This window comes from Rhinatrema bivittatum, chromosome 6 (assembly GCF_901001135.1).
Source record: "Rhinatrema bivittatum chromosome 6, aRhiBiv1.1, whole genome shotgun sequence".
NCBI lineage: Eukaryota > Metazoa > Chordata > Amphibia > Gymnophiona > Rhinatrematidae > Rhinatrema > Rhinatrema bivittatum.
In genome coordinates this window covers 74221929-74245276 of record NC_042620.1, presented here as the reverse complement: position 1 = coordinate 74245276, position 23348 = coordinate 74221929, and the positions used below count along the sequence as shown (strand labels likewise).

The window sequence follows — 23348 nt, the reverse complement described above, 5'->3', positions numbered from 1 at the left end:
GATTTTTAACCTGCCTTTTCAAATGATGTACAAGTGGCTCACAGCATTATTAGTAATTTAGTTCAAGACATCCCTGCCACACATAGCTTACAATCTAGGTGGGTACCAGAGGCAACAGGAGATAAAGTGAATTGTTCAAGGTCGCAAGGAGTGTCCGTGATTTTCCTTGGTTCTCCGCCCATTGCTCAAACTACTAGGCCATGCCTGTTGCGCTGGAGGTGGACCCTTGGTGTGGTACAGGATTGGTACGGCCCTCTGGTCGGACCCAGAGAACGTCTGCTACCAGGAGGCAGAGCACACGAGGAGACAGAGGCTAGCTGGAGCTTCGCCAATAACAGTCCAGGGTTTCCGCAAGTTGAGCCCTTGGGTACCCGGACCACCTGGACCTAGGTGGGCCTCAGAGGGTCTCCCAGAGAGGTGTGCCCACCACAAGCAAGGGTGCGCGGCTGATGCAGACAGGATGGACCAGACCTGAACTGGAGACTCCGGAGACCTCAGGGAGGTAACAGTTCAGGAAGGCTCTTCGGGCGGAACAGGCAGCACCTGTGGGCCTGGTCAGAGGAAGGCCGCAATCAGAGTCCAAGCAGGTTGGCCTGGTGGTCACAGTAGGCAGGAAGAGGGTGTCCAAGTGCAGCGCAAGGGTCAGAGCCAGGGTATCCATCCAGAAGTGGTCAGCCAAAGCAAGGGTCAAATCCAAGGTCAGTCTGAGCATAGTCAAGGCAAGCGAGGGTCAGTTCCAGGCGGTGGTCAACATGGTCAGGCAGGCAGAGGTCAGGTCCAGGCAGCAGTCAGGCAAGCGGGGGTCAGTACCAAGAATCAGTCCGAAGGGTACTACCAGGGAACGTGGAGCAGGAACAAGACAGACGCTGAAGACACGGAGCACCACTGGGACACGGAGATACTGGAACACAGGATCAAGGAACAGGTAAACTAGAAACATCAAGGTGTCGACCCGATTGCCAAGGCGAGGTTCTTGGACAGAGCCTCACCTTCTATACTGGGGCTGTGTGATGTCATCGGGATGCGTCCGAGCCAGGTTTCCTGTGCTTGGCCCTTTGAAGTGAGCGATGTCGGCCGCGCACACGCGCCTAGGGGTGGGGCCGAGGAGATGGAAGACGCGGAGTCCCTACGGGAGCTCCGCTGAGAGGCCTGTGGCGTGGAAGAGGCTAAGGATTCCTGGGGAGAGCATCAGACGTCGGGAGCTGGTGGCTGCGGCAAGGCCGGAACTGGTGGAGGGCAGCGCGAGGTGAGCAGGCCCGACCGCGGCACCAACGCGGCCGGGACGCGCAACAGTGCCTGCTTGAGCTGCCCTTTCAAAACCTGCTGAATGGTGGAAACCAGACCTAGTTTCTAATGTACCGAGAATTTAATCATTCTTGACAATTACCAAAATGGGCCATCCTGAACCACTGAATGGGTCTGATTTTCAGAGCCCTGCTCGCCTAAATCCGGGCGGATTTAGGTGAGCAGGGCCCTGCGCACCGGTGCGCCTATGTTCAATAGGCCTATCGGCGCGCGCAGACCCCGGGACTCGCGTAAGTCCCGGGGTTTGGCGAGGGGGGCGTGTCGGGGGGCGGGCTCGGTCGGCGCGGCGTTTTGGGGGCGGGCCCAGGGGTGTGGTTACGGCCCGGGGCGGTCCGGGGGCATGTCCGTGCCCTCCGTACCCGCCCCCAGGTTGCGTCCCGGCGCGCTAGCAGCCCGCTGGCACGCGGGGATTTTCGTCTCCCTCCGGGAGGCGTAAATCCCCCAACAAAGGTAAGGGGGGGGTTTAGACAGGGCCGGGCGGGTGGGTTAGGTAGGGGAAGGGAGGGGAAGGTGAGGGGAGGGCAAAAGAAAGTTCCCTCCGAGGCCGCTCCGATTTCGGAGCGGCCTCGGAGGGAACGGGGGTAGGCTGCGCGGCTCGGCGCGCGCCGGCTATACAAAATCGATAGCCTTGCGCGCGCCGATCCAGGATTTTAGCGGCTACGCGCGGCTACGCGCATATCTACTAAAATCCCGCATACTTTTGCTTGCGCCTGATGCGCCAGCAAAAGTACGCCAATTCGCGCGGTTTGAAAATCTACCCCAATATGTGGAATCTATGCCATTGTAAATTACCTAAGAGAACTAAAAATCGAAGAGCTATGTGCAAATATCCAGTCTTATCCATTGCTTTTATTATGCAAATATTTTGAAATGTTTCTCATTGCCCAGACATGGGACTTTTAAGGGTATATTTTAATTGATCAAACTGATCTTAATTTTAGTGGAAGGAAATAATAAAGACTAGAAAGGCATTTGGATTTGGTAACATCCTAGATATGAAATGTCCATGAAAACATACTAACCAAAGAAAATAAATGATCTTAGCATAATTAGTTTTGTAAATTTCAGAATATCTAGTTATAACTTCAGAGTATGAACAAAGTAAAACTTGTCTTTAGCTCTGTGGCGATTACCACCAGTACATTTGAGGAAGTATAGGCTAACCTGCATGGAGTGGTACTTCTGATATTTCACTAGTTTTGGTAGCTGTGTGTATTAGAAAATGGTAATGGGACCTGGGTGTTGGATTTAGTGTTGATCTTGTAAGAATCATTCTGGGCATGTTTGGGATTGATTTGTAGGGCATTGCTAGGAAAGGGAGTTAGGCCAAGTATGGTAATTTATATGCTTATCTATCCAAAGTGGAAGAATCATAGGAGGTCTGACTGGATGACCAATTTGATCTATTTCTGATGTCATTTGTTATGTTACTATATAAGATCAGATGAAAATATTCATGAAGAATGTAAGACAGTGGTTTCTTCCCCAAGGGAGCATGGCCTACTTTTTAATTCACCAAAGTCTTTTTTTCAGTGTGTATAAGGATACATTTCTCCTTGAAAATCTGTCATTGCTTTCCTATGGCAGACACAGATCATGTCTGAAAAAACTACTAGGCCTAAGGACATAAGAAATTGCCATGCTGGGTCAGACCAAGGGTCCATCAAGCATCCTGTTTCCAATAGAGGCCAAACCAGGCCACAAGAACCTGGCAATTACCCAAACACCAAGAAGATCCCATGCTACTGATGCAGTTAATAGCAGTGGCTATTCCCTAAGTAAACTTGATTAATAGCAGTTAATGGACTTCTCCAAACCTTTTTTTAAACCCTGCTACACTAACTGCACTAACCACATCCTCTGGCAATAAATTCCAGAGCTTAATTGTGCGTTGAGTGAAGAAGAATTTTCTTCAATTAGTCTTAAATGTGCTACTTGCTAACTTCATGGAATGCCCCCTAGTCCTTCTATTATCCGAAAGTATAAATAATCGATTCACATCTACTCATTCAAGACCTCTCATGATCTTAAAGACCTCTATCATATCCCCCCTTAGCCGTCTCTTCTCCAAGCTGAACAGTCCTAACCTCTTCAGCCTTTCCTTATAGGGGAGCTGTTCCATTCCCTTTATCATTTTGGTTGCCCTTCTCTGTACCTTCTCCACCGCAACTATCTTTTTTGAGATGTGGTGACCAGAATTGTGCTGTTTGAGAATTTACATAAGATATACCATACTGGATCAGACCAAGAATGCATTAAGCCCAGTATCCTGCCTCCAACAGTGGCCAGTCATAAGAATTTGGCAAACACTAAATAGATCACATGCTATTAATGCCGGAAACAAGCAATGGATATTCCCTATTGAATAACAGCAGTTGATAGAAGTCTCCTCCAGGAACTTATCCAAACCTTTCTTAAACCAAGCTAACTGCCTTAACCGCATTCTCTGGCAACAAATTTCAGAGCTTAATTGTGCATTTAGTGAAATAATTTTCTTTGATTTGTTTTAAATGTTCTACTTGCTAACTTCATGGAGTGCTCCATAGTCCATGTATTTTGTTACCTACATATTTTGAAAATGCAAGTTTTTAGCACACTGAGTAAACTAGATGTGAATTTTCTTTCATCCCCATAGATAGGGAAATATGTAAACGTTGATTGATTGGTGCACCACTCCATGTCCTTGGCTTTGAATGGGACTATGAAACTAGTTGTTATATAGACAGTTTTAGAGGCTACATTTCTTTCCTAATGCATTTGGGGTAATTTTAAAACTGGGTGCACAAATGCAAAGCCTGGGGTTACTTTATACTTGCATACTTTGCACTAGTTTTCAAAATGATAGCATGTGTTTGCTTTCACTTTGGAAGTCATCCCAGGAAAATTACTTGCATGCATTTTCATCTGCTGATTTCTGTAGGCAGTTTTCTGAAGAAAATGGTGTGCATACTTGTGAAATTTCAGAAGTATGCATGTAAGAGCGAACCCTTCCCTAACCTCACCCCAAGAGTGCCTTCTCCTATTGTGAGTAAAAGCACGCAATTAGTAGGGTGGGCAAATGTCTAAAAGCCCATTTCTTTGGGTAAGCACTGTTTTACTCATAGAAATGACTTAAAATTACACTCTTTATGTAATGATTCGTTCTTACATTGTGTCAGAGTATACACTATTTTACATGGGAAATGTGCTTGAGTTAATTGTATGTTGTATGTCATGGATGATAGTAACCACTATAATGTGACACTAGAAAGATATGGGTAGGGTTGAGAAGGGAAGAAAGCCTGGATGTGACTTGGAAGTTAACTAAATAAAAATGTAACACTTTGCAGATGGATTCTTGCTTAAAAGTAGTTGATGACAAAGCATACTTTTTTTTTTCTCTCTAGGATCCCCTTATTATGACAATGTCCGTCCACTTTCATATCCAGATTCTGATGCAGTCTTGATTTGTTTTGACATCAGTCGGCCAGAGACTCTTGATAGTGTGTTAAAGAAAGTAAGTGTATTACAGCTCATTGCTTTTTTTTCTTTTCACAATATCTTTTCTGTAGTTGTGAAAGCGAGGAACACTTTATAATTTGCATAATATGCACTAATCAGACTCCTCTCTTAGACTACATTGAGGTACTACATTGAGGTACTACATTGTTCAGATTGATTTCAACCAACTCTGATAGAGGGAAGTACAGACAAGATGGTTTGAAACATGATTTATTGGCAAATTCTGACTACCCAGAATACTTTTCCTTCAGTTTGCTGGTGAATACACTGATTATCAGAGTTGGTTTGATTTGAACAGTCTTTTTATCCACTTATCTGATTCTGAGCGGAAATTAAGCTGGGGTTGATATTCAGCCATGGAACAGCTAGTTAAGATAGCCATATATAGCTATCCAGCTAACTTAACAGGGATGTTCAGTGGCATGGCCACGCCCCTGAATATCCCCATCTATCTTAAAGTTAGCTGGATAAGTGCCCAGAGTTAGCTGCATATAAACACCATTTGGAAATGCCTTCTGCCTGCCCCTGGAACGCTGCCTGACTTATGCGGCTAAGTTCTAGTCACATAAGTCACTATGCAGCTAGAATTTAGCCACATATGGCTTTAAATATAACCGGCTAGTCATTTAGATGGATAACTTTTCAGTTAACTGTCTAAATGACTTTTGAATATCAACCTCACCAAGTCTATACCTTACAACTGTGTCTTTCTACAGTTAAACTATGACAGAAGTGATATTTACTTCTATTTAGCTCATGCCTTTTCACGAATAGCTCAGAGCAAGTTACATTCATGTGCAGTAATTATTTATCCTGTCCCCGGAGGGTTTACAATTTCAAGTTTGTACTTGAGGAAATGGATGGTGAAGTGACTTGCCAAGGTCACAAGGAGTGGCAGCCAGATTTGAGTGCTGGTTTACACTGGTTTTCAGCCTGCTGTTCTAACCATAGGCCACGCCTCCATTCCAATGTATTATTATGCTTAGTTTTAGTAATCCTGGTTTCTCTAAACACAACAGTTCACTTAGTCACACAGATGGGTGACGTCATCTAACGATGCTGACACAGAACGAAGACTTGAATACCTCACCGAGCATGCATAACAGTTTCTGTGGTCCCGTGGCTGTGTGGTGTGCCTCACTTTCTTTTCCATTGATACCCATCATGTTGCTGAACTCCATTCTAATTTCAATTCCCCATGCAATTTGTTTTTCATGTTTTTGTTTTGTCTCCAAATTTTCCTCTGAAGCAGGCTCGTTTAATACTGAGATTGTATTTCCAGTATTAGCCAGAGCTTCATTTCTTTTCATCTTCCCTGTCAGTAGGGCTCCTCTTATAGTGGCTTCTAAGAGGCCTTCCAGCCACTGCCCCCTCTTTTCTTCTCAATTTGTCAGTTATAAATATTTCTTCTCCCTTTGATTTTGCATTGTCCATTTTTCTGATATTGGTAGAAAACACCTGTGACTTCAGGTGCTCAGGCATAGTAAGACCTGCTATAAATGTCTGGGTCAGGATCATGTAAACCCTCTGCAGTGTCTGCCCCAGGATGTTGCTGAGAGCTATCAAGTTCTGGCAGATCAGACTACAGTTTTATCTGAAAGAAAGTAGCCCAGAGCCACTAACCTGGGACTAAAAGTGCTGAAGAAGCAGAAGGATCACAAAGCCATACTGAGCAGTGGAGGACTGGAGCTGCCAAGGAAGGTTTTGACTTCTTCAGTACTAAAGCCTGTGGGCAGGTCCAGAGAACAAAGCAGCTCACCCAACTGAAACCAACGAATAAGTTGAGCATTGGCACCTGGAGAAGCAGCATTGAGGATCTGTTGAAGGAGAAGGTTCATTGGCACCAATCTCCTTCACATGGTTCTAATAACTAGGAAATTTGAAGTACAATCTCCCAAACCTAAATCAGTTGCACATGGAGGAAATTTGTACCTCCCGTTTAGTATGCTCACCATGTCAGTATCCAAACGTGTGGCTTCAAGCTTTTGGGACACTTTGAGAAACAATCATGAGTCCTACCGAGTCCTTGGAGTAGCAGCTTTCAGGGGGCTGTGAAGGCAAGTGGGAGAGGTGGTTAACTAACACCTAAAGTCAATCAGGCAGCAAGGATCAACTGGCTTGACCTCATTTGGAGTGATCTGCCTCCCTTGTGTTGCTGAGCATGTCGGATGCATCAGTATTCAAGCACTGAGGTTCAATGCCTACTTCAAGTGGGCAGAGACGGTACTCATTTGGCCTTAGAAAGGGAAACCTTTCCAATTGTTCATTGACAGCACAAATCCTCCATCTAATGGTGCCAATAGGTTGACCCTAGGATCAGCATGCCCTCAGACGTCATCTGCCTACACAGAATGGTACTAAACATTCATGGGAGTAGATTTGTTCCAAATAAATTTTCTCCTGGACTCCCCTTTCCTCTACAAGCAAGGATTAAATCCCCACCTGATTTCTTTTTAAATTTTGTACAGATTATGGAAAAGAGTATCTGTATTCATTTGCAGGTTGAGAAGGCTTAGGGCACATTTATTTAGCCTCCTCAAATAGTTGGATATTCTAAAAGTCAGTGGCAATGCCTTTCTACCCCCTCTACCAGGAGGTATAGAAGATGTGGGAAATTTCCACACCATGTCCTCCTGTTTGGTAAGAAGGCAGACATCAAATGTCCAGATGGCAGAGAGATTTGACTAATTTTAACTGGCACACTAGTTTGTGGTAGTCAAATCTTGTCTGAAGTCTAAGAAGCATACCTTGGTGCTCCCAAGGTGTGAATGTCAAGATATTGGATGATTTGTCTGACAACTCAATTGTCAGCTCCATGGAGAAGGGACTGTCTTTGTGTCTGTATAATGCTGCATATATCAACAATGCTATAGAAATGTGTAGTAGGTTTGGGAGAAGTCACTGCCAGAATACTAGGCTCTGGTTCTATATAGCATTTTAACTGATTTACATAGTCTAGTATTTGCACACCATTCTGGAAAGGGCACAGGGATTCACTGACCACCTCCCTCAATAGAATCAAGGTGATTTCCACGTCACTGTATCTGAAGGTGAGGAGTGAAAGGTACCTTACACTGAATGGATAAGTGCTTTTGAGATGGCACAGAGAACCTCTGTAATGGAGATAGATGTGAGTAGACTCATGGCTGTGGACATCTGTCTTCCATGCAGAGGTGCAGGCTAATGAACCTGTCCTGCAAGATCACTTTTTTGGTGGCATAGTCAGAACTTCCGGTCCTAGTAGAATGGGTGAGTATTCTTCAGCCTGGACAACTGTCATGTGGGATGAACTGCAATTCTTTTTAATATCTATTTGAGTTACTTTGTGATATACTAGAAAACTTGGTTAAAGTTTATGCGGATGATGTGCAATTATGGTTCGCAGTTAGATCCACTGTAGAAGTTACTCTTGCTTATTTTCACAGTGCTGGGGCAGGTGAAGTCATGGATGAAAAATTGCAACCTGCTTTTAAATGTTTCCAAGATGGAAGCCTTACGTGTAACCCATGTTGTATCTAGTGTTCCACAGCCACGTTTCTCATTCTCTGAGATTGTTAAAAATTTAGGTTATTTTGATACGTTTACTTTCCGGTCTCAAGTTAAAATCAGTTGTACAAAATGTTTTTTTCAAGTTGAGGAAGCTACGAAGACTAAAATGTGTTAGTCAGGATTTTAGATAAGTGATTCAAGTATTTAGACCACTCACAATCAACTATTGTAATGTTTTGTACATTGGTTTGCCAGGTTATCAACTGAGAGCCATGCAACTGCTCTTGCATGCAGCAGCTATATTGATTACTGGATGTGGTCTGTGTGATCATATATCCCTTATACTGCAAAATCTAAATTGGTTTCTCATAGTACAATGTATGACCATGATGGTGATGGTCCTGTTTATTTAAACAACTGTAAATAAATTCCACAGTAAACTGTTTATTTAAAATCTTTATTAGAGTGGTATCAGCCTGCTTGGGCTTTATGATCTGCATATTCCCAATTATCTGTCCCTGGAGTTAAAGGTGTACGACTGTTTGAGCTTTTCATAGGATAGTTCCAGTATTATGGAATACTCTTCCACTAACACTGTGCCAGACTGAAAATCTGAAATTGTTTAGGAAAACATTGAAGGCACATCTTTCGGGAAGCTTTTTTAACTTGAATAGATATTTTAAATTCAACTCTTGACTGCGCTTTTGACATTTCTTGAAGATAAATTAATACAAAAAATGACAAGTTTAAACATATATTTTATTTTGTTATAAATGTTATGTTTTATAATTGGTTGTGTTATATGTATATATTTTGTGTTATTCTATAATCCACCCAGAACAGGTATTCTGGAAAATGGGTGGAATATAAATTGCTGAAATAAATAAAATAGTAACATCCAGTTTATATTAAATTTCATCATAATTGGGTGGTGCTGTACACACATCCTTCATTTCTGCCCAAGGTTGTATTGGAGTCCCATGTAGCATTTTCAGGCCTGCTGCAGGAATAGTTGAGGAATAGAGTAAGAGTGGACCAACTTAGTTATGGTGCAGGGATTTATTTACAGTGTTTCAAAGATACAAGAATCAAAATAGTAGCTCAGCTTATGTCAGGCACAAATAACAGGTAAACGTCCAATGCCTGAGTGTTGTGAGGACCTACCAGCTCTCTGGGGCCTCCTTATGCTTTCTAGGCCTGGGCTCTTATGGCAGGATGAAGGGAACCTCCCTTCTCCCTTGTGGTCTTAACAAGACTTGGGTTAAAAGCCTGACCTGGGCTCCTTAAGGTAGAATGAGGGAGTTGTCTGTACACTCTGTCAAATCCCACCTTAATCAGGAAATCGTACTTCCAACATTTTCCCCCAAGGCCACATGCAAACAAAGATGAATAAGCCCTGCAAACCCATGCATTCTACCTGGAGCAGACTAAAAACCTTAGAAGGTCCAACCAGCTTTTTGTTTCTTTTTGAAATAAGCCTAGAATTGCCATTTGTAAGGGAGCTCTGTCTAATTGGATGCAGACAGTGTATCCTTCACATATGCACAAGTGGGATTGATCATAGAAGGGCATGTCAAGGCATATATCAGGATCCTGGCTGTATCGGTGCCTCATTGAGGTCAGCTTCTATTGAGGAGATATATACATCTGTGATATGGACTTCAGTTCACACATTTGCATCACACTATTTGTATGCAGATTTCTAATTTGACATCAGGTTTGGAGTTTATTCTCTAGGATCTCTTTGAGAGTTAGAGGTCAACTGCAGTGCTCTAAGATCCATTTTTGTTTCAGGTTGTCTTCTTGTGTAAAAAGTTTAAATCTGCATTAACAATTCTGCTAGCTAGGGAGTTCCATATGTGTGACTAAACTATCTTTAGAGAACATAGTTGCTTACCTGTGACAGGTATTCTTGGAAGACAGTAATTCACCAGTCACACATTTCCTCCCTCCTCCCCTTGTGGAGTGAAACTAGTTAGCTTAATTAGAGAACCGAGACATGCATGGGAATTCATAGCAGCTACCATGCATGTTCAGAAGTTTTCAAATCTTTGCTGGAAAATTCTGGAAAAATTGTCTATTGGCACCATTGGATGATGTCACCCATCTGTATGAATGATAAACCTCTGTCTTTGGAGATCATCTGTTATAGGTAGACAATTTTGTTTCCAATTACTTAAATGTTTGTTGCAGATATTTAAGTATTAATGTTTCAAAACTGTGTGAAACTTGCACTAAATACACTGACCAAAATTATAAACTACTACTAAATCCTTAATACAGTACAGCATGTTATCTTGTGAGTCCTTTTTCAAATCAACTGCTCAAAATTTTTGAAATGTAATGCTAGGCATTTCCCAAATATCTTGAAAGAATAAGCCAATAAGTCATAAAGAATATACGGCATTCAGCATTCTTGATGTAAATCAGATTTGACTAGGTTTTTGCAACATACATTTTCAGTTCTGGTTCTTCACCTTTTCCCAAGTCCAACAACAATATGGGTGTCAGAATTGACTTTCATGATTGTTCTAATGTCTGTTTTTTATAGTGTTTACTTGTTAAGTGTTCTCATTGAATTTACTGGTATACTAAAATAATAACTCTTTACAGTGGAAAGGTGAAATTCAGGAATTCTGTCCAAATACGAAAATGCTATTGGTTGGTTGCAAGTCGGATCTGCGTACTGATCTTTCAACACTGGTAGAACTATCTAATCATAGGCGGACACCAGTATCTTATGATCAGGTACAGTATCTGGTTTGTGTGCATATATAGAATCTTTAGAGGAGAGATGGGAAAAGGAATGAAACATTCAGAGGATGAAGTTGTGTAAATAAAACAGGAATGGGATCTGGGGTGATCATATCTAATGATCTTAAGGTAGCCAAACAGGAAGACAAGGCAATGGCAAGTCAGAAGGATATTTGGGTGCATAGGTACAAGAATAGCCAGCAGGAAAGAATGAGTTGATGATGCATCTGTATAAATCTCTGGTTAGAATTAATTTTGAGTACTGTACAATTCTGGAGACCACACCTTAAAGATATAAACCAAAAGGAGTCTGTCCAGAGGGCAGCTATTAAAATGATCATGGTCTTCATCATAAAGCATATGGGGACAGACTTAAAGATGTAAACATACCGTATTTTCCGGCGTATAAGACAACTTTTTAACCCAAGAAAATCTTCTCAAAAGTCGGGGGTCGTCTTATACGCCGGGTATCGTCATATAGGGCACACCTGCTCTCTGACCAGTTTCTCTCAATCACACACATGCTCTCAATCAAATGCATTCTCTCACTTACACACAGGCAGGCAGGCTGGCTCCTTCTCTCTCTCTCTCTCTCTCTCTCACTCACTTCCACTCCCCCCCCCGAGCACAAATAGTAGCTGCAGCAGCCTCCTCCAGCCCCCGCAGGCCAAGAAAGAAGAAACCCATCGGCCGCGGGAGGCTCATGCTGCTGTCTCCTTTCCCGATTACCAGCTCCTTCGACTGCTCGGGGGCCGATGCTATTTTTCATGCGGCTCGGCTTTCTCCTTCCCGCGCACCGCTGCCGTTCCCGCTGGGCTATCAGCACGTTCAAGCCCAGCGGGAACGGCAGCGGTGGAAAAAAAAAAAAAAAAGCTGTGGCATCCGCGGCTGGGCCTTTTCTTCTTCCCGCCCCCCCCCCCCCCCCCCTTTGAACCGGAACAGGAAGTGATGCGCGGGAAGAAGAAAGAGCCGTGCCGCGTGAAAAAATAGCGACGACAGCAGCATCGGCCCCCGAGCAGTCGAAGGAGCTGGTAATCGGGAAAGGAGACAGCAGCATGAGCCTCCCGAGGCCGATGGGTTTCTTCTTTCTTGGCCTGCGGGGGCTGGAGGAGGCTGCTGCAGCTATTTGTGCTCGGGGGGGGGGGGCGTGGGAGTGAGTGAGAGAGAAGCAGCCAGCCTGCCTGCCTGCCTGTGTGTAAGTGAGAGAATGCATTTGATTGAGAGTATGTGTGTGATTGAGAGAAACTGGTCAGCGAGCTCATGTGTGTGTATATGTGAGAGACAATGATAGTGACTGCTCAGAGAGATGACTGATGTGTATGTGAGTGTGAGAGAGAGAAAAAGCATGGAAGTGAGAAATCTGGGTATGTGAGAAAGCATGGGAGTAAGAAGCCTGATTATGTGAGAGAGAGCATGGGAGCGGGAGGGCTGTGTGTGTGTGTGTGTGTGTGTGCATGAGAGAGAGACTGGTTGATAAGGTGATGGTGTGTGTGAGAGAAAGAGACTGGTGTGTGTGAATGTGAGAGAAATAATGTGATTCAGGGAATGAGAAGCCTGTGCACGTGGAGTGTGAGCATGGAAATGAGAGAGAGACTGGTGTGTGTGTGTGTGTGTGTGTGAGACAGAGAAAGTGATTATGAGAGTGAGAAGCCCGTATATGTACGGTAAGCAGAACACGGGAGTGGGAAGCCTGTGTGTGTGTATGGCATGAGAGAAACTGTTCAGGAAGGTGTCTGGTAGTGTGTCAAAGACTGGGAAATGATTGGTGTGTGAGAGACAGAAACTGGTCATGGGGGCATGACTGGTATGGTGTGTGTGTGTGTGTGAGAGACATGGGCCCTAAGGAAGAGGATCATGAGTATAGAGCTTAGCCATTACTGCTGCTTCTGCTGTGTGCTACGGCCTGCATGGAAGAGGAGTAGGCTGCTGGAGGGGGTAAGTAAAGGTGGCTTTTAAAGTTTATTTTTCTTGATTGACTGCCATTTTAATTATTTAATATTATGTGATGTGTCTGCTTTTTTGAAATATTTTATTGGTGTTTGGAGAATGTTTAATAGTTTTATGAGTTTTTAATTGTTGGATGTTATTCTGTTCATAGCTGTTTTGAAACATTTATTCTGCTTATTAGTATAGTTTTACAATTATTTCTGTGTGGGGATCTATAGCTGCTTGCTAGTTCTGTTTTCCTAATAAGAGGTGTATTGGTTTTTAGGGCCTGATATACGGTATTTGTAGTATTGCCTTTTCATAGATAGGGTTGCTCCTGTTTGAGTGTAAAATTATTATTTTTCTTAAAAATATGTATAAAAAAGGGGGGGTCGTCTTATACGCCCAGTCGTCTTATACGCCGGAAAATACGGTATATACCTGGATGAAAGGGGAGGTACAATAGACATTTAAATACCTCCAGGAGGCAGCTCTCTTTTAATGGAAAGAAGGCTCTGGAATCTGAAAGCTGAAAAGGGCTAGGCTTAGGAGTAATTTAAGGAAATATTTCTTTACAAAAAGGGTGGAGGTGGAGACAAGGACAGTTTGGGAATTCATGCAAGGAAGGGACAAGCACATAGGATCTCTGAGGGACAGGAAGGGACTAAAATGTTGAACAGGAGAAGTGGGTGGACAGATTGGATGGGGGTGTGGTCTTTATCTGCCATCATATACTATGGGGTAGATTTTTTAAAAAAGCGCGTTCTCGTAGCCGCGTGTATCTTCTAAAATCCTGGATCGGCGCGTGCAAGGCTGCCGATTTTGGGCAGCCGGCGTGCGCCGAGCCGCGCAGCCTGTCACCGTTCCCTCCAAGGCCGCTCCGAAATCGGAGCGGCCTCGGAGGGAACTTTCTTTCGCCCTCCCCTCACCTTCCCCTCCCTTGCCCTACCTAACCCACCCCCCCGGCCCTATCTAAACCCCCCCCCCCTACCTTTATCCACGGATTTACGTCGGTGGATAAAGTCCGTGGATAAAGTCCAGCGGGCTGCTGGCGCGCCGAGACTCGACTCGGGGGCGGTTCCGGAGGGCGCGGCCACGCCCCCGAAACGCCCTGGGCCAAAACCACGCCCCCGGTCCCGCCCCTGAAACGCCGCGCCCCGCCCCCGAAATGTCACGTCATCGGGTCCCACCCCCGACATTCCCCCTTCCAAAAACCCCAGGACCTACGCGCGTCCCGGGGCTCTGCGCGCGCCGGCGGCCTATGGAAAATAGGCGCGCCGGAGCGCAAGGCCCTGCTCGCGTAAATCCGGGTGGATTTACGCGAGCAGGGCTTTTAAAATCCGCCCGTATGTTTCTGAACATGAGCCTATGCAAAGTTGATTCACTATAAAAAAGCAGGGAAACTTTACTGAGCATTCTCAGGCAGTGATATCAGTTCAGCGTAAGAGTAAGAAGGCAAAATGTCCTGCCCACATCTATTTCCATACTGCTTGATTTGCCTGCTCTTCAAAATACATATTTGCATCAACTATATAAGAATCAATGGGGAAAACTAGTGCTCACACACATTGAATAAATACTTACTACAATAAGAAAACAAACCACTAACACCTTCGCAAGCTGTAGGACATGAAAAATGGCTGACATGCAAGGCTAGTATCTGTCCTGAAAGCTTCACCCCCCTGCATTTTATATTCACAATTATCTCCTCCAAGAAGAAGAAAGTTATTCATAGGGCACTAGATTTTCTCCCCTTTTCCTTACACATGCCCTGCAATCCTCAGTGCCTGCATTGCAGTCTCTCACAGTCGCTCAACCTCCTTCCATACAGGCCAGCAATACTAGCAGCACTGGAGTCTCATCAGTCATGCACAGGCTTCATCATTCTATGATCTACCTAGTACTCCCAGCAGTCATTCCTAAATAACCTATGTTTTGTGCATATTAAACAAATATAAAATGCAAATGTTTGGCAGAATAAAGGGGATGGCATAACTCCCCTATGAGGAAAGGCTGAAGAGGTTAGGGCTTTTCAGCTTGGAGAAGAGATGGCTGAGGGGGGGATATGATAGAGGTCATTGCGGAAAGACTAAATGAATTCTTTGCCTCCGTGTTTACTAATGAGGATGTTGTGGAGATACCAGTTCTGGAGATGGTTTTCAGGGGTGATGAGTCAGACGAACTGAACGAAATCACTGTGAACCTGGAAGATGTAGTAGGCCAGATTGACAAACTAAAGAGTAACAAATCACCTGGACCGGATGGTATGCATCCTAGGGTACTGAAGGAACTCAAAAATGAAATTTCTGATCTATTAGTTAAATTTGTAACCTATCATTAAAATCATCCATTTTACCTGAAGACTGGAGGGTGGCCAATGTAACCCCAATATTTAAAAAAGGCCCCGGGGCGATGCGGGTAACTATAGACCAGTGAGCCTGACTTCAGTGCCGGGAAAAATAGTGGAAACTATTTTCAAGACCAGAATCATAGAGCATATAGAAAGACATGATTTAATGGAACACGATCAACAAGGATTTACCCAAGGGAAGTCTTGCCTAATAAATCTGCTTCATTTTTTGAAGGGATTCGGGTCTTCCGCCTCATGCCGAATTGGACTATTTCTTGGAAATTTTCCAATTCGACGAAAACTATTGTACATCCCTAATTTTTCTTTATTGTGTACAAGCTGAAAGAGAACCAAAAACTACATTTCCTATGGTATTGGTTTTCTAAAAGTGAAACACACAGCAGTTTGAAAATCTGCACTGAAGATTGATATCCTTGCCTGCCTGTAAATTGCATTTTTCCTAGAACTTACTATTTGAAGATTGGATTAAGACTGTGTAAATAATGCCTAGTCTTGTGGTTATACTGTGTGCTGTCATGCACAAGATTGATGAGTTTAACATAGTAAGTGATGAGAGAGCAATTGGCTGGCCCATCTAGTCTGCCCAAACCGACACTTTCTCTCTGGTTTTCTATCATTTGAGCAGATGAGCACACAAATTCCCATTGCTTTAAACTAACACCAGCTCCCAATCTCTCAACCCTGCTTCCACTACCACCCTCCAACTGTTTAGATCTTGTAGTTATTCTCCATCAGCCCTTTACCACGAGGTCGTTCAGCGAGGGTTCCGGCGCCTCGCTGAACGACCTCCTGCAGTCGATCTCCTGCCGGTGCCATTTTCCGTACGAAAACGATTCGCGGCGGGAAATCGCTCCCTGACCCCCGCTGGACCTCCAGGAACTTTTGGCCAGCTTGGGGGGGGCCTCCTGACCCCCACAAGACTTGCCAAAAGTCCAGCGGGGGTCCGGAAGGACCTCCTGCCGTCCAATCGTGTTCGTCTATGGCCGCCGCCATTTTTCGGCGCCATTTTGGAAAATGGCGCCGGCCGAAGACAACAAGATTCAGTAGCAGGAGCCCGTTCCGGACCGCTGCCGTTCCGGACTGCCGCTGGACCCGCAGGTTATTTAAGTCATTTGGGGGGGGGGTTCGGGGGGGGGGGGGGGTTTAATTTAAAAGGGTCGGGGGTGGGTTTTAGGGGGTTTTAATGTGCCGGTTTTGCGATTTTACGTTTTTTCGATTTTTTACGATTTTTCACGATATTTTACCCCCCCAAACGGCAACAATACGATTCCCTCCCCCTCCCAGCCGAAATCGATCGTTAAGACGATCGAGGACACGATTCACATCTCTAGTGGCTATTGGATTTTTGCATCCCAAATTCATATATACTTTTTCTCACTGAAAGTACACTGGGCTGGCCAGAGGTGGGAGTGTGACAAAAGAAGTGCTCAATGGGCCTAGGGCATATTGCATTGAACATCACTTTCAAAGTAGCATTTTCAGTGCAACAAGAAGCAGCATGGAAATTGATTCTGGAGATATCTCCCTTCTATAGGAGTCCCTGTGCCATATGGCAATATATGGAAAAATGAGAGGTGACACAAATGTCCCCTTGACCTATTCACCTTTATTTCATTTTTCCTCCCTAGCTAGAGGCCTGGATGTAGTTGAACATAAGAGTATGAGCTTTGCCATACTGGGTCAGACCAAAGGGCTATTAAGACCCACTATCTTGTTTCCAAAAGTCACCAATTCTGGTCACAGCTACTTATCAGAATCCCAAAAAGTTGATAGATTCCATTCTGCTTATCTCAGGGATAAGCAGTGGATTTCCCCAAGTTCACATTAATGGTTTATGGACTTTTCCTCCAGAAACTTGTCCAAAACTTTTTAAACCCAGTTACACTAACAGCTTTTCCTACATTCTCTGACAATGAATTCCAGAGCTTAATTATGCATTGAGTAAAAAAATATTTTCCCCAATTTGTTTTAAGTGTACTACCCAGTAAATTCATTGCATGTCCCATAGTCTTTGCACTTCTTGAAAGAGCAAACAACCAATTCATTACCCATTCCACCACACTCATTATTTTATTGACCTCTATCATATCTCCCTTCGTCCACTTCTTCTCCAAGCTGAAGAGTCCTAACCTCTTTAGCCTTTCCTCCTAGGAGAATCATTCCATCCCCTTTATCGTTTTGGTCACCCTTCTCTCTACCTTTTCTAATTCTGCTAGATCTTTTTTGAGATTTATTTTTATTTATTTATTTATTTATTTATTTAACGGTTTTATATACCGACATTCATCAAAGATATCACATGTGGTGACCAGAATTTATCACAATACTCAATGTAGAGCAATACAGAGGCATTATGATATTCTGTTCTCTATTCCTTTCCTAATTCCTAGCATTTGATTTGCATACTCTGCATTACCACACACTGAGCAGAGGATTTCAATATATTATCCATGATGGTGATGCCAAAAACCTTTTCCTAGGTGGTGAACACCTAATGTGGAAGCTTGCATTGTAGCTACAACTTGGGTTGGTCTTCCCCACGCGCATCACTTTGCCCAGCACTAACATTACATTCACAGGTCTCTAGTTTCCTGGATCACCCCTGGAACCCTTTTTAAAAACTGAACTCTTTAAAGGAGATGCATGCTTAACTTCAGGAATTTCTGCATGTTGGTTAGTTGGAGGGCCAGATGCCATGACACAGAAGTAAATAAACTCAATTTTACAAGTTAGTTGGTTTTCTTGATTTTTGTTTTTCAAATATACGAATGTCCTATTTTTCTTAGAGTACAGAACTTCCTGAAGTCAGTGTCATTGTTTCATAGAAATAGTTATCAGTTTTTCCATGAACTGCACCAACTTCCTGTCCTGTGAACCATGGCCTCTGAGTAGTCAGAAGCTGAGAGATTTTATTTTTAAACTTTACATTAGAAGCCTGCTGTGTGTGGAGTAAACTGAGTTGTCTGTGGTTTAGGCAGGGATCAGAGGGAATTGAGGAGAGTTTACTTTTGCAAAGAAGATAAAACTGAAAGAAAATCATGGTTCAATAGATTCAAGAAGTTACTTTTCAGAGGGTAAGTTAGAAAAATCAGGATTTCAAAGCAAATAAGACTTTTTGTATTTCATTTATAAATTTGCTGAGTTTAAGGGAAAGATTTTTTTTTTGTCATTCAAGCTTGAAATGGTAATTGATATTAAATATTCAATTTCATTCTCAGGGTGCGAACATGGCCAAACAGATTGGAGCTGCAACTTACATTGAATGCTCAGCCTTGCAATCGGAAAACAGTGTAAGAGACATTTTTCATGTTGCCACCTTGGCATGTGTAAACAAATCAAATAAAAATGTAAAACGGAACAAGTCACAAAGAGCGACAAAGAGAATTTCACACATGCCTAGCAGGCCAGAGCTATCTACAGTCACCACAGACTTGCGAAAGGATAAAGCCAAGAGCTGTACTGTGATGTGAAAGTTCTTTGGGTTTTTTTCTCTGAGATGAACAGGACAAATGAAGACTGGATGAAGTTGTCAGCCAAACTGGCGCATAATGTGGGATTAGTCAGTGCTTTAAAGGACAGTTCACCTTGTGTTTGGTACTTAAGGATTCAGCATGTAGACCAAGCGGGAAGATAGAGATGTCCAAATTGTTATGTGGAAGATATGCTAAAATTAAACGTGACTAGGTGAGGAATGGAAAGAATGTTGGCACCTCAGACAACATCTTGGCAGTGCTTGCTTTTACTTCATAGGGATTAATCATGGCTAGCCACTTATAATGTGTTTTTTAGTGTTCATTATTTTTAACAGAATTGAATGATGCTAACTTACCCTTTCCAATGGGAGATGGCATCATGACCTTTTTCAGATTTGGTTTTCGAAAGGAGAGGATATAATTTCCGTTGCTGCAGCTCATCATTTTAAAATCTAAATTATAGAAAGACCCTTGGGTTATTCAGAGGAAAGACTGTACGAAGCTTTGAAATCCTGCCTTCCTGAGATAATTGCAGAAGCAATATTTTAACAAGCATGTCGGCGAGAGCCTTTTCAAGGTTACCTATTAAAGGACTAGCAAACACAAGTTAACTAGATTTAACATAAGAAGGTACTTTATTTTTTCCTTTCGATATTTAGTACTTTGTTTTATCATGGATGTAATAAACGTTTGAAGCCCTGTTTATAAGAATGTGACACATGTCAATGTATAGCCTCATTTTGGCTGAAGCAAGTCAAATGAGAGGTGCTATTAGTGAAGACTTAATATGTGCGTGCCAATATCATGAGGGATTCTGGAGAAAAGTGCCAGACTTCCCTGGGATTCCCTGCAGGAGGAAGTCATCAGATTAGAGCAAACAGAACCAAACTGTTCAGGGTCTCTTAACATGAAGAATATCTAAATGGCTCTTAGGTCTTGCCATGTTTTTTTGCAGCCTTCATTTCCTAGCAGAAATTGAGGGTCCCAAGTGGAAACTGGATACCCCAGTAATTGCAAAGGGCAATTGTGCTCCTATCCAGACACCATATGCAAAGCATTGCATCAGCCCCTGGAATTTGAGCAAGTCATTTTTCATCTACTGGGTCACTGTAACTAAATAGTAGATATTAGCCTTTAAAACTATCTGTAAATGTGTTTCCTTCAAATTATTTTCATAAGTTCTTTCAAAGATGTAACTCTAATTTCAAGCTAATTGCTGAAACATGTTACCTCTCCCTCCCCAAAATGACCAATGTTTCTTTGCAAGGAGCACTTCAGTTTTGAAGTTTTTTAAAACTGTTTTTTTTTTTCCATCAAATTGTCACAGGGTAGAGAATTAAAGTAATTAAAACATGCTGTTTGTTTTTTAATGTTTGACAAGCACTTTGTTTTGAAAAATACCACTCGAGTCATTTCCCACAGATAGACATTTACAACTCTCTATGATGCTTTGATTAATGCAGCAATATGCTTTGGGCACAGTATTACAACATAACTGGCAAGTGCTTTCTGTATTTAAATATTGTAAAAAAAAAAAAAATAAGTTATAACTGTTACAACCATTACTTTTTTGAATGTTGAAGTCACCTTGTATGTTTTTGTTAATGTTCCTGTAGTATTTATTAAATATTGTTTTTCTTTAAATCTAATTGCTGTTGGTCTTAAAATCAAAAATAGTTTTTTAGTTGAGAGTACAATGAGTATGATTATGAGAAAATACTGTACAGTATGAGTGCATGAGGTTTTTTTTTTGCCTATGCTTCTAGCTTACGGGCATTTAAATATAATGGGGAAATATTAGGCCCCTGAGAGTAGCATTGTACCTCACATCATGCAAGGCATCCTTATAGTGAGATTGGACTGCTTACTATGATTACTATAATTATAAATTCAGAAATGCTGCTAGACATATGCATAGAGCAGTGCGGAGGCACCGGGAGCAGGGCTAAGGATCCAGTTTCCCGGCAAACTAATTTAAGAGGCGTCGGGGAAGGGGTGGGGTACCCATTATATGGTAAACACTTGTGGGTGGGTGGGTGGAAGGGAAGGGAAGGGAGAGCACAGCCTGCTTTGATTTCCAATACACTGGAATGGGTGGGGGTCTTGTTTATATTTTAAGGGGTTTGGGGGAGGTAAGGGGGGGCATGGCCCAACAGGGCCTTTACACAATATTTTTTGGGGGAAGAGTGGGGATAGGGATAACCCACTGTATGTTGTTTATTGGTTTTAAATTCTGACAGCGCTACTTAGCTGGATATATTTAGAGACATCCGGTTAAGTAGCACATTATCCAGCTACACAAGGCTGGATAACCAGCTATACTCAAACATAACCGGTTAAGTTAAAAAATGAACTTTAGCCGGATGGCTTGTCCACTAAACATCCTACCGAATATTGGGCTCATTAAGTTTAAAGTGGCAGTGGGACATCCAGGTGCCAAAAAGTAGATCTAGGAGTCATCGGTATAAAGCTATTACTGAAAGCATTGGGAGGAGATCAAAGCACCAAAGCAATTAATGTAGAGAGAAACGGGACCAAGACAGAGCCCTGAGGCACATTGACTGATAATGAGGTAGGGGTCTACCAGCACATACACTAAAAAGATGATGATAGTAGTAAGAAGGCAAACCAAGGCAAGAACAGCCCTGAAATCTAAGTAAGGACAGTGTATGCAATTATTCATTTATTGATCTACTTATAAAACAAAGGAGAGGGAATCTGAATGCAACTTGCTCATAAAGTCAAAGGAATATTAAACTATTTTGTATGACTGCATGGAATAGTTCTATTAAATCCTTCTGGAAGATCCTAAACTCTGTTCCACATATGTGTCTGCAAAGGACTCACATTAATTTCAAATTTGCAAGAATATCCATTATGGCTTTTCCTTTCCCTCTTCAGAGCAATGACATTCGGACTTTGAAATGTGCTTAGTTCATTTGATTATTGGTGCATAAGATGAAAGAGAGGACTCTGGCTGCTTTCATGAATACCAAAGGGCTGAACTGTTCATCCATATTAGCACATTTTTTCAGATACCATATGTTGTAACTCAGCTAAAGCTCATTTATTTATAGCCCTGTTTCAGCTATTGGTCAACCATTGCACATGGAATTAATTAAACTCCTTAACATTTTTATAAAAGGTCAATCAAATTATGCAAATATGGCTTTTATGACAAATATCTTGGGTGCATAATATAAAATTATACAGCTCCAGTAGGTGACAATGCTCAAATAGTTTGCATACTTGTAAGGCACCGGGGAACTTGCATGCAAAGTTTCTCTTTGAAAATTAGTATAAGGTACACATGTTAAAGTAACTGCTACTTTGCACTTGCTATTTTGTGCAGGTGCACAGAGTGTTAAAGGTCAGGAATTCTTTTGAAAATGATATGAAAGGGGGTACAAAATGCCCCTGTCCCTTACCAATGATGCAAGATTCTCACCAGACACCCAGCAATGAAGTCTGAGAGGAGGTATAGTGGTGTTTGCTGACAATCCCCAAAGGGAGGTGTCAGATTTTGGTGAGTGAGTAAAACTCCTGCAAGAGTGTTCAGTGGTCTGAGGCTCAAGGTCGGAGCCCAGCGCTTCAAGAGACAGTGATCTTTCCATAACTTGTCAGGACTCGGGGTCGAGTCCCTGGATCCACAGGATAAAGTGTCTGGAGGTCTGTGTGATTCCTAGTGAAAAGGAGTATTCTCTGTACTCTTCATTCCAGTGGAGAATGCTCAATCTGCAAGAAGTAAGATTCACTCCGGCCTGCTCTGAATTCCAAGTGTTCGTCTGTCTTTAAAGAGGTTAAGCACCAAAGAGTGGATGGCATTCCTCTGGGTTCTATTCCAAGAAGAAGCCATAGGAGTGGGAAGAATCTCATTCCTGTTCAGGGAGGAAAGGTCATCAGCTACTAGTGAAGCACCAATAAAGGGATGTCGCATTATGGGAGTATCTCTCCAGATTACCTTGATGGCTCTTGCAGTCAGAGGAAGCCCTGACTGCTGTGTTGCTGATCAGTTTGCTGATAAACTGTAAAGTCTGCCTTTGGATTTTAATTTTCCTGTTTATGGCTATAACAAAAAGGTGTATTTTTGGCCAGATTAGTACCATTTCAATGGGTTTTTTTTGTAATAACCCCAACATTTGTGTGACTGAATCATTACTGCTAGAGGAGTCCAGAGCCTCAGGGCCCCACAGCAATTGCTTTTCCTTGATCACAAGAACCCAGAAGCCCCAAGAGGTGTATGATAGCCCTGCAGTTCCCAATCATGCCGCTGCCCGCCCCTCCCCCCCCATCACCATTGTGAGTGGGGTTCCACATGCACTTGAGCTATTTACCTCCCCTGACCCATACACACACCCAAGAACCTTTCATGTGATCAATCTAATCTAAAAGCACCCATGCTTTGGAAACCCATGCATACATTTAGTTGGCCAGAGGGCAATTTTCAGATAGGGCAGTCTGGAAAGCCAGTCTCACTAAAGTGCATTTGTGTTTGCAAATGTAAAATTTATGAATTCAAACATGCATTA

General features: G+C 42.9%; 1 protein-coding gene across 1 annotated transcript in view; it reads left to right on the top strand.

Annotated features, from left to right (window-relative positions):
• RND3 (Rho family GTPase 3) overlaps positions 1-20431 on the top strand; it is a 35338-nt gene extending 14907 nt beyond the window's left edge. The window contains exons 3-5 of the mRNA XM_029605454.1: positions 4692-4801; positions 10909-11043; positions 18565-20431. Of these exons, the coding sequence (XP_029461314.1) occupies positions 4692-4801; positions 10909-11043; positions 18565-18816 (497 nt within the window). The 3' untranslated portion in view covers positions 18817-20431. The remainder of the gene's footprint in view (positions 1-4691; positions 4802-10908; positions 11044-18564) is intronic.
• Positions 20432-23348: the final 2917 nt, after the last annotated feature.